Here is a 12,241-nt window from a genome sequence, read left to right on the forward strand (position 1 = left end):
CATGCTGTTCTAGAGCATCTTCTGGTGTTCTCCTGGAATGGCATAGATGTAATTTTTTTGATTAAAAAATTACATCTATGCCATCCAAAAGGACATAGATGTAATTTTTTAATTACATCTATGCCATTTCAGGAGAACTCTAGGAGGACATCAGGAGATGCTCTAGCATTTCTCGTTCAAATATTATCACTCAATACACAAACAGTACAACTCTAATAAGAGAATTCTCGTTGATTTGTTCTCGGTGCTTTCCATAAATAAGATTATTTAATCCACATGCAAATTAACCCCTAATCACTTTTGTTGGGGTAACCAATTTAATCTCGTTATGAGAAAAGGATAAATACAGACTTATGATCTTGTTAATTATTTTGAACGTTTCTTTCGGCCATAATGCGTAGGAGTTTGATTGAAAATGAAATGAGGTTTCTATTAAGAATTCCAAGGTTTCCTTTTAGCAGATAAGGACTCCTTTTTTGTAACTATAAGTACCCCCTTTGACAACGTACGTGCTTGCTAGATAGCCACAGCCGATCATAGTAGAAACTTTGAAGGCAAAAATGACCATCCTCGTTGAGAAGCCTGAGCTAATTGGTATATATCTGTATATATGTATATATACGCACACACCATTTGGGGTGTTCTTTGTTGTTTCCTTAGATTTTCTTGAGGTTTTGATGTTTTGGTCGTTTGTTTTGTAAGGGACAGAGGTGGAGGGGAAGAAGCATTTGTCTGAAACCAAGGAGATGGTGCCCCAAGCAGTATCAAACAAGGAAGATAACGAAAAAGAAAATGGATTCTTTGCACCAGATGTCAATTCATTCGGCAACTCATTCAGGTAATTTCCTTCACATTTCTTTTTACCTTCAGCTCTTAGAGTGATGAAAATGGTTTTCAAGTTCACACGTACGCAGTACGTACTGATCTGCGCATGTACGTGGTGAAAATTCTTGACAGAGATTATAATGCTGAATCCGCAAGGCATAAGACGGTGGAGGAGTTCTACCGGTTGCAGCACATTAACCAAACATATGACTTCGCAAGTGTTAATTAAAGTATTAATTAGGTTAAAGCTTTTGAAATAATTTACCCGGTACGTGCTGAGTTTGAATAGTTTATCCCCATTCGATTAAGGCTTCGTTTGTTTCGGTTTGATGTAAAATGTTTTCTTGAAATTGTTTTTGTATTTTTTGAAGTTTTGTGCGATTGAAAATGATGGTTAAACCGAGAACATTTTCTGTTTGATTGGAAAACCTTCTTTAATCTTTGAAAAATGGTTTAATATCGTAAACTATTTTCGAGTTTGAGCTTTTCATTCTCGCACGCATTCTCTCACACAGTTTATTCTCTGCCGTTGCCCGAGATTGTTGGATTTTGGTGACTATTTTACATACGAGTCAAAAGCCAAAAAAATGTTTTTAGCTGAAATCATTTTCTTGCCGAAAATATTTTTCAAAAGAAAACATTTTACATCTAAACAAAAATGGAGCCTAGATATTTCACGTGTATTTGTTGGGCTCGGGACAAGTTTGTTAGAATAATATAAATTAAATGAGTAAATTCATTTCTTTCTAAGCTTAAGCTTTTATGATAAATTGTAATTTAGCAAAGTTAAGCTACTTATTAAACCATATATATGTGTGTAAAAAAAAAAATGTAAAAAGAGAAATTATAATGGGTGTGGGTTTCGGTTAATTATTTTAAAAGCTTTCAAATTAAAATGCATGCAGGTGAAGAGGATGAGAGAAGAGTATGGAAAGCTGGACAGAGTGGAAATGGGGATATGGGAATGTTGTGAGCTCCTCAACGAGGTGGTGGACGACAGTGATCCCGACTTGGATGAACCTCAAATCATGCACTTGTTAATGTTCATTGAAATCAAGGAGTGAAAACATATTCACAAATGAAGTGTTTTAATTTTCTTTATGTTCAAATTAAGTTAACTAATTTGTGAATTTGTTCAATGTTATAATTTTTCCCCAAGTTAAATGTACTGTGAATTTGTTCAATGCTAGCATTGATAGCATTTGATTCCCTAGTGTTCTAAAGGAGTAATTCTATTAGTACATTAAATGTTCATCAAGTGTCTATAAAAAAAATGAGGTGGCTTTTGAAACTACCATTTAATCAAAATCTTCATTTGATCAATCACACGCCCAATGGTAATTTTAAAAACCATATTATTTTTTGATGAATACTTAATGTATCAATAAAATTACTCATTCTAAAGATATCGAACCCTACATCTGATGTTACTTCTTAGAGCCACATTGCTCTTTCCCAGAGCCTATGCCCAAGGCAAAGATCGTGAGTTTATCTCATGAATTTTTAAATTATGACCTAAAAGTTTGATTTGATAAAAGATTAAATGGTATTAAATAAATTTAAATTTTCAAAGAGATATTAGGAGTTTAAGTTATAGAAAATATAAATGTAAGGGTATTTTTAAAATTTTGAGCTAGGTCTGCCCTGAGTCCTACGATCATTGATTCTAAAAATTCTTAATAATACTATATGGTTGCAAAAACAATGTGGACCAACCAATATTAGCATAACCCAATCCCTATTTTCTTAATAAGAATAAACAAAATATCCAAAAAAAACTCGATTATCCAAAAAAAAAAGAAAAAAAAGAAAAAAAGAAAAAAAAGGTGGAAATATTCCAATCACTTTTACGGGTCAAATTCATTAATATATCAATCTCATCCCCACCCATTCCCTCCCTTAAATTGGAATGTCGTATACGCCCAAACCTATCCACGTCCCCCTAACGAAGCAACATCTTTATTTTCTGGCAAAAAATAGAAATATCTTTTTTTCTTTTTCGGATGAATAAAAAAAAAAAAAAAAAAAAAAAAGAGCAACGGCCCAGCTAATAAGGTCATTAAGGTGAGTGCCAGGCGTTAGCGGTTCGAGCCGGTTGTTGCAACGTGCCCAAGAAGTGTCACTGTTTAGACGTAGCCACTTACTAGATTCACCTTATAGGCCATCTCCAGCAGATGCTTTAAATCTTTCAAAATAGTCAAATTTGACTATTTTGAACATTTTTTCTCCAACAACAGATTAGCCACTATGACTTTTTCTCTTCAACATTGAACAGTGCATAGCCAACACCGGCTATTCACTGTTCATATGTTTATGATTTTTTTATTAATATTTTCTTTCTCTCCCTCTCCCTCTCTGTCACTCCACCTCCACCCACATCCCTCTCCTTCTTCGTTCACCCACTTCCCTCTCCCTCACTTCTCATCTCTATTGGTCTCCCCCTAGTCCCCCACTTCGACGCCATCATAGGCCGCCAGAGACCTCTGTTCCGACCTTGACGAGAATCCAATGCAATCAATCGTTGCTCTCCCTCTCTGTCACTCCACAGCGCCGCCCCTCCGTCCCCGACCAAGCTCCACACCAAGATCTCCGTCATTGCCCAAACCGAAATCAACTGAAACACATATTCTAGAACAACCAAAATCAACCGAAAACAACCAAAACCTTGATCTGTAAATATTTTCTGTTTGGTTAGAAAACCTTCTTTAATCTTTGAAAAATGGTTTAATATCGTAAACTATTTTTCGAGTTCAAGCTTCTCATTCTCACACGCATTCTCTCACACAGTTTATTCTCCGCCGCCGCCCGAGATTGTTGGATTCGGCGACTTTTCCATACGAGCCAAAAGCCAAAAATATGTTTTTAGCTGAAATCATTTTCTTGCCGAAAATATTTTTCAAAACAAAACATTTTACATCTAAACAAAAACGGAGCCCAGATATTTCACGTGTATTTGTTGGGCTTGGGACAAGTTTGTTAGAATAATATAAATTAAATGAGTAAATTCATTTCTTTCTAAGCTTAAGCTTTTAGGATAAATTGTGATTTAGCAAATTAAGTTAAGCTACTTATTAAACCATATATATGTGTAAAAAAAAATGTAAAAAGAGAAATTATAATGGGTGTGGGTTTAGGTTAATTATTTTAAAAGCTTTCAAATTAAAATGCATGCAGGTGAAGAGGATGAGAGAAGAGTATGGAAAGCTGGACAGAGTGGAAATGGGGATATGGGAATGTTGTGAGCTCCTCAACGAGGTGGTGGACGACAGTGATCCCGACTTGGATGAACCTCAAATCATGCACTCGTTACAATCTGCTGAAGCAATTAGGAAAGATTATCCCGATGAGGATCGGTTGCACCTCACTGCCTTAATTCATGGTAATACTAATACCCCATGCCATCACAATTCTTAATTATGTGCTACTTAATCCGAAGCTGCAATGCTATATAATTAATCATATCTATGTATCACGATCCACATGATCTATATATTTGACTTTTAACATTTTTGGTGTGGGCAAACCCGGGCCGCTTCTCCTTTTTACTCAAACGATTGATTAAATACACAGTTTATTTATTAATTTAAATTTTTAGGATAAATAATGATTTAACATGAGACACTTAGACTAATGGTCATAATCTTGTCTCCACAATTTGCTTTCTATTTTTATTATTTATTTCATATATATATATATATATATTATGTGTGATTGGGGATATGAAAATGCTACCGGTAAAGGATCTAGTCGCATTCTTTGTGATATTCCAGCTAAAAACTATTCAATAAAAACATTTAAGTGACTTTTTTGAATTAATTAATGAGTTTATGGCAAAGGAGCTAAAAGTGAATTTTATTTTGAACTTTTAGTTCATAAAGTTATTGAATGTGATATGAGATCAAGTAGGCATAAATCTTGGAACTGAGATATGCGTAATTTTTGGATAATTGCATACAAATAAAGAAAATGAAAAAAGAAAAGAAAACGTGTAGAATTGAGAATGCAATTGTATCTCGGCATGTCAACTGCATTTAAGATATTAGGGGCCACCTACATGGGCCTATGGCTATATATATATATATATATATTAAAAACAAATTAAAAGCTTCACGAGATGAAGTTTGAGAGAAAGCTTTTTAGTTGGAAAAATCAAAAATGGTAACATGGCCTAAAACTAACAAAACTAAAAATAAAATAAATAAATTGCGTGGGACCAATTGACCAAGTTGGTCCCATCCTCTTCTCCTATGTTACGGAAGAGAGGAGGATGGGAATTAATCACATTTTATTATATGTGTAGGCTATCGATTAGAGTGACCTTTATTTAGGGAAGCTTTCATTCTAGGCTTTATAGCAGCCTTTTTTGTGGTCACATGATTGAGCTAACGATAGGGATTGATTTATGGGGAGAAAGTATAGGCTATGGCCTCTCTATTCAATTCTTAAAATCGGAAAAAAAAAAAAAAAAAAAAATGAAGAAGAAGTAAAAAAAAGAAACTTAGTCTACGGATCTTTACCAACAAATTTTTTTTGCCTATGAGCCCTGTCCATAAGAGTTTTTGGCTTCGTCCCTGCTAATGATGGTCCTTCGAGACAAATCAACCTGCACCGCTCAGAGTTTAAAAAATGCAAAAATGGCCCAAAGAGTAAACATGATACACAAAATATTAAGTACGTGAAAAATGGAAGGAAGTTTGTTATGAAAGATGGATTTGGTGATTAAAGATAATTATGAAATTATGTTTATAAGTTTAATTTCTAAGGATCCGGCTTGTGTGCTGTAGTTTTAACTATAGCACACATGCTACAAAAGTATGCAACGACCCAAATGGTGTAAAAGTATTTAACGGTCTAGATGTAACAAAAGAAAATTTGTTTTTTAAACCCTTATTTCTCTTTGATCGTGTTTTTGGGTTACCAAGTCCAAACCAGTATAGGGTTTAAGGAACCATAACAACTTTGGAAGTGATGGATGGAGATGTGTTTCAGAAATGCAGAACGACACCTGTTCTGCGACCAAAAGCGAACATTGCCTTTGATTAATGGCAATTTCTTCAATTTCTTAGTCTCACTCAACATCTTCAATTTCTTCATCCTCTAGTAACCCACGAAGATACATTGCATTGTTACATCTGCAAATAATGGAAGAGCAAGCAAGTCAAAAGCTTGCAGAAAAGAAATAGGACTCCAATATTTAATATTGCTTTGTTAAACCGGCCAACCTGCTCATTAGAGTTGAAGCGAAAGGAAGGCCTCTTCTGCCACCTCCTCCTCCCTCATCTCTACCAATGTCCCTTTGATGTGGCGTCAAACGTCTTTAGATGATCAAACCACCTTTAAATTAAGTCTATTTTTAAGGTAGTACAATTTTTAAAAAATGGTTTTAAGAGTGGTCGGGATGCCGCTAATGGACAAGGAGGGAGAGACACTGATGCACAAGGAGGTCATAGGATCGACTATCATCAGAATTTTGAAACTAGAAATTTTTATTTATTTATTTATTTTATATGGATTGCTGATGTGGCAAAGAGATCAATCATGTCCTCAAGATGAGTACTCTCATATTCCGACTTCAGTTGCGAGTTACCTTCTTATTACGTTACCAATTTTATTGACCTTTTGGCTCCCGTTATTACTAAGAAACCGAAAGAAATATCAAAAGTGAAAGAAAGTGGGAAAATGAAGATGAAACAAATGTAGGAAAAAAAAAAAAAAAGTCCAAAAGAGACTAAACATGATCAAGAATAATCCATGGAAGAAGACCCTTCTCCTTCTTCTTTTTTCCTCATTATTTTTAAAAGAACAGCTATGATTGATGAAATTGCCACATTCATGAGATTTGGATCCTTCTCAGTAATAGACTTCTTAACCTATACGTACCCACAGTACCAATAATATCTGTCACGCAATACATTTCGTCTATGATATATTACCCAACAGAAAATAAAATAAAATAAAATAAAAATAAAAATGTCGGTTTAGAGTTTAGATTATTATATAGCTGCCATCGTCTCAGCAAACCTGTCCAGCAGATCTCCAGCTATTAAAATTCAACAAAACAACAACTAAAACGCGGGAGCATACGGAGTTGATGACGTGGTGCATTAAGCAACGTCCGTTGCGTATACCACCTGCCACGAGAAAAGTCAGAGGCTTATTTGGCCATGACTAGATGCTGCGTCATGAGTGGGTCCAACCTTTGCTGCGTGACTGAAATTAGGATGTGATATCCACGTAAGGCTGACTCATTTCCTTAAATTTTAATCCCGGAGAACATGCAAGTGGGCGTCTGTAAATTCTTTTTAATTTAGACCCCCTTCTTAAACTGCCAAATTATGGCATGCACCACTTCTTTCTTTAAATAATATTTTGTACCACCCCATTTAGCAAATCCTCCAAAATTGGTTATATGTTGCAATTAAACTTATAAATGTAATACTGTTTAAAGTGGAGCTGACAATTTTTGACACGATTTTGTAAATTTGATATGAACTCAATACAAAATTAGCAAGTTAAGGTTGTGGAGTTTGACCCGTTTAATTAAATGGGTTGGGTTAGGAATGAACTATTTAGTCTTATACACATGTCTCGACATGGCCAAACTCAACACGAAATGAGGGATATGATCCGTTTAATTAAATAGGTAGGATTATGGTTGACCTATAACCGTGCCTCAATACCCCACCTGAATCCGACACGCGAGCATGAATTGACACCCTTAGTTTAAAGCGGATTATAATAATCCTTTAAGTTTAAGATTCGGCTTAAATTAGTTTTAGTTAGAATTGAACCTGTTGGAACTAAGATATATGTTCCTTATGCCCCGTTATAGAACGCGCATCTCAATCCCAACAAGTCCCCTAAGCCAAGGTTTGGCTTATGTATTGTAAAGAGCCTACAACATATGTGCTTTTTTTCAAAGGTTCAAATTTTATTTTAAAATTTTCAGGAAAAACTTTATTTATCACCCGTGATCTTTTATTACTTTTGCAATTATACCCTTAAACTTTTAAAAATGTCAATTTATGGTCACCATCTTTCAATTGTTTGCAATGTTAACCTTCTTGTCCAAATTCAACATTAAATCCTAACTGAAAAGGCAAAATTCTCAAAATACTTCTCCCTTCTAAATTTTTTCTTTTGGAAAAATGTGACCCAAGTCGGGTCAAACTTGTTATTTATTTATTTTTTAAAAAAAATTAATTATTAAATCAATGTATTTTTGTAATTTTATAAACATCTTAGGGCTATAAATGATATTTTGCTCGTAAACCATTTGATTTAATGTTGAATTTGGACGGAATGGTTGAAAACTTGAAATTGCAAAAAATTGAATGACATTTTTAAAGTTTGAGGGTGTGATTTAAAAAGTGATGAAAGATTAAGAGTGGTAAATGAAGTTTTTTCAATTTTTGACGAAAAATAGATAGAGAGAGAGAATGAAGTTAAATATGGATCCACCGTTAAAAAACCTATAACATATATTCTGTAGTTTTTTATCGCACCTAAGCCAAACCCTATGATTTATAGGAAATTCAACGTTAAATTTAACAATTAAATTTTAATTAAAAGATCATGATTTTATTACATTAATTTTCATCATATATAATATGCATAATACTTTAAAAAAATTTGTGTACTAATTACATATCTAAATAATTTAATCTGAATATAATAAATTCTGTTTAAGGAGCTCAAGAGCTTGTAAGATACCCAATCATAGATAATCGATTAATGAATAAAATTGTAGAATACCAATTTTAGTAAGAGATGATCTCACAGCTTCGACCATCGATTGGGGTAGGGTTAAGCTCAATTATTAGGGTATTAATTGGAAGGCATTTACGTGAGCCAATGAATGAGTTAGAACTTGAGTGGAAGTGATAGACACGCGCAGGAAGCGGGGTGTATCTCCCTCGTCAATTTCCACGTTTTGAATTGTTTTGAACGTTTCCTAGCTTGGGACTTGTTGGATAAAATAGCAGGAAAACTTTAGATTTTTCAGTTCAGGACTTCCAAGTTAAGGACTTCAAGGTTTCAATTTAGCAGACAAGGACTCGTTTATTTCACCATAAATACCTCCATGGACAACGTGTGCAGCCACAGCTATTCAGAAGCTTTTCATCTCTATTCCTTTGGTTTGAGTTTTATTGCTCCAAGTTTGGACGAACAATGACTATCCTCATTGAGCAGCCAGATCTTGGTACCATTCTTTTAATTTTTTAATTTTTTAATTTTTTAATTTTTTAATTTTTTAATTTTTTTTTTTTTGTGTTCTTCCTTTGTTTGATCATCATGGGTCTCATTGCATTGGTTCTAAATTCTGATCTTGTGTAAGTTGTTACCTTTTTTTTATCAGACTCACGAGCAGAGAACCAGAAGATTTATTCTGAAACCAATGAGTTGGTATTAGATGGTGGATTTGTGGTGCCTGAAACTGTGTCAAATGATGGATTGGAAGCAGAAGAACTTGTCTCAAACAATGCATTCCTGGCACCAGAAATCAATTCATTCGGCCGCTCATTCAGGTCGGATTAAAAAGAAGAAGATTTATGTATTATTTTTCTTAGTGATCGAGTTGGTTTTGGTTGAATGAAATCTGACATGGAGTGATGGGTACGTAATGCTTGATCACAGAGATTATGATGCAGAAAGCGAAAGGCAAAAGAGTGTGGAGGAATTCTACCGCTTGCAACACATTCACCAAACATATGATTTTGTAAGCAGAAACTTCCAATAAATTAAACTATGTGTTTGGCTTGAAAATTTACAGGGGAAGAAACTACAGCAAATGTAGATTTAGCTGACATATCTTGTGGATATTGCAATTATAGGTGAAGAGAATGAGAGAGGAGTATGGGAAATTGAATAGAGTGGAGATGAGCATATGGGAATGTTGTGAACTCCTCAATGAGGTCGTGGATGATAGTGATCCTGACTTGGATGAACCTCAAATCATGCACTTGTTACAATCTGCTGAGGCAATCAGAAAAGATTATCCCGATGAAGATTGGTTGCACTTGACTGCACTTATTCATGGTATACCTAGTTAAATTTCTTTGGTTCTATCTAAATTGAAATGTGATATTCTAAACATTCTAGATGTGAAACATGATTTTTGGAACAGAGTATAAACATCAAGAAGATAAAAGAAGAAAGTCGCCCAAAAAAAAAAAAAAAAAACCGCCATTTGGCATTAAACGACGCAAAATGGCGCCTTAAAAACACCAATTATTTAGTGCCGTTTAATTGGCGTCGTTTGCATAGTGACACGAAATACCAGCAGAGAAAATTTTCTCTCATCGTCTCCGTATGAAACGACGGTCGTTTGTCAAATGATCGATGTTAATTGATGATATATTAATCTTGCATGGTTTCAGATCTTGGAAAGGTTCTCCTTCTTCCTAGCTTTGGAGGGCTTCCTCAATGGGCTGTTGTTGGTGAGTGACATGTAACTTATTAGTTGTTTTGCCTTCAGTTTTTAAATTTCAAGTACTATAGAATTGAGCAATTAATTCCAACATTGCAGGAGACACATTTCCTCTTGGTTGCGCTTTTGATGAATCAAACGTTCACCACAAGGTCCTTTTCAAAAACTTAATCTATATTAGCAGATTTAGATGAGAAAATTTACTCTATGTATTAAGATAATTGTCTTTCATATTGCAGTATTTCAAGGAAAATCCTGATTACAACAACCCTGCTTACAACACAAAGTACGGACTTTATTCTGAAGGATGCGGACTAGACAATGTGATGATATCATGGGGGCACGATGACTACATGTACTTGGTATATATATAAATATGTCTTAAGTATCAGCATTTTTTTATACATTTCCAGAACCCCATTTCCTATTCGCCAAAACTCGTTTCTATCGTTCACCGTTTAGTTAAATATTTTACGTGTTTATAAACTGCAGGTGGCCAAGGAAAACGGGACAACTCTACCTCCGGCTGCACTATTCATTATCCGATACCACTCATTTTATCGTAAGCATTATCTTTCAACTCTTCCAGAGTATGCAAATTGTCAATCGGCCAATTAACTTGTTCTAACTCTTTTTTTTCTTTTTTGAATTTATTATCTTGTAGCTTTGCATAAGGGGGAAGCGTATAAACACCTAATGAATGAGGAGGACGCCAAGAATTTGCAGTGGCTTAGAGTATTCAAGTAAGCTTTTTGTTTATTTTTTTCACCCTGATCACCTTGTATGCTCTGATTGCATCAACAAAACTGATTATGCTGTGCTTATAACATGTATATGCAGCAAGTATGACCTTTACAGCAAGAGCAAAGTGCCAATAGATGTTGAACAAGTGAAGCCATATTATCTATCCCTCATTGAAAAGGTGAGATCGATATTTGTTGGGTGTGGAACCTTTTCTTTAATATTTTCACATTCATTTTCTGAATTGGAAAACTTAATTTGTTTCAGTATTTCCCACAAAAGCTCAGATGGTGAAGCTTATTGGAATTTTGAAGCTTCTGGATTAAGGAAAGAGGAAGGCTACTTGGTGTCGTATATATAATGCATGAGTGGATGCTTAATTTACAAGAGGAATATTGGAAATGTTTTTATAATTGAAGTTGTAGATCAGTCATGTGATTTTTATGAATTGTATTCCTTTGCTGTTTATTCCAGTAATTAATTAATTCCTTTTGCTCCAAATTTCTTTCGGCTTTCATCAGATAATTAATTAATTAATTAGTTATAATTAATGTGTCTTTAATTTAATTGTATATCTTGCTTCTTCCAAAGGCAAGAAGACCTTGAACAAACTGGACCGATATTCTAGAAAATTAGGTTGATAATGTGATCAATGTGAGCTGTCAAAGTTTATCTGTACCTGAAATTCAACTTCTAATGAATTGGCTTTCCTGACAAGTATTGCCGTGGACGGAAATTATAGAACATCGAGGATTGGTTGAATAAATCTATTAGTTAATTTCTAAGCCTAGCTAGCTGATTAATTAACACCAACCCCCATCTTATTTATTTATTGTCAGACTCGTTGATTAACTTAAGCGGTCAGGTTTTCAAAAAACACGCAAAAAAACAAATAAAAAAAAAAAAAAAAACACAAAAAACCTCAAGCGGTCAGCTCCTGTCTCATTCCAAAAGTTGAGGCAATCAATACCGAGATTCAAAATTTTAACAATTTGTTAGTTAAATGAGTAGTCATTCGTTACAATTTATGAGTAAAGGGATAACTCAATCAGCTGGGGGTTACGCCTCATGAAGCGAATGTTACTAGTTTGAATTTTTCATTTCCCTTCTTGTATGAACATGTAAAAAAAAATATTATGAGTAAAAGTGTTGGAGATCTTTATCCAATAATACATTTACATTTTGGATATGACTGTTTCAACCACTTAATATAAATGGATTAAGCTGATTCAAATATTTGATCTC

At 34.3% G+C, this 12,241-nt stretch overlaps 1 protein-coding gene and 1 long non-coding RNA gene across 2 annotated transcripts; both read left to right on the top strand.

Moving 5' to 3' along the window:
• The first annotated feature begins 308 nt into the window (after positions 1 to 308).
• LOC133857927 (uncharacterized) lies at positions 309 to 1,838 on the top strand. Its single transcript, XR_009898397.1, has 3 exons — positions 309 to 594; positions 703 to 838; positions 1,731 to 1,838. It is a non-coding gene; the product is annotated as an uncharacterized LOC133857927 (long non-coding RNA).
• A 6,871-nt stretch (positions 1,839 to 8,709) lies between these two features.
• Positions 8,710 to 11,497, top strand: LOC133857926 (inositol oxygenase 4). Its single transcript, XM_062293318.1, has 11 exons — positions 8,710 to 9,028; positions 9,185 to 9,353; positions 9,463 to 9,544; positions 9,660 to 9,864; positions 10,206 to 10,265; positions 10,355 to 10,407; positions 10,495 to 10,617; positions 10,748 to 10,817; positions 10,920 to 10,998; positions 11,096 to 11,177; positions 11,264 to 11,497. Exons 1-11 carry the CDS (start codon positions 8,998 to 9,000, stop codon positions 11,288 to 11,290), a joined length of 981 nt encoding a protein of 326 aa, XP_062149302.1. The 5' UTR covers positions 8,710 to 8,997; the 3' UTR covers positions 11,291 to 11,497.
• The last annotated feature ends 744 nt before the right edge of the window (positions 11,498 to 12,241 follow it).

The sequence above is a fragment of the Alnus glutinosa genome, chromosome 14 (assembly GCF_958979055.1).
Source record: "Alnus glutinosa chromosome 14, dhAlnGlut1.1, whole genome shotgun sequence".
NCBI lineage: Eukaryota > Viridiplantae > Streptophyta > Magnoliopsida > Fagales > Betulaceae > Alnus > Alnus glutinosa.

Bases quoted from the DNA above. Each gene is read 5' to 3' on its own strand.
- LOC133857926 (XM_062293318.1), top strand. From the start codon at position 8,998: ATGACTATCCTCATTGAGCAGCCAGATCTTG. The intron at 9,865-10,205 runs GTATACCTAGTT...GCATGGTTTCAG, and splicing joins CTTGACTGCACTTATTCATG to ATCTTGGAAAGGTTCTCCTT. The intron at 10,266-10,354 runs GTGAGTGACATG...CCAACATTGCAG, and splicing joins TCCTCAATGGGCTGTTGTTG to GAGACACATTTCCTCTTGGT.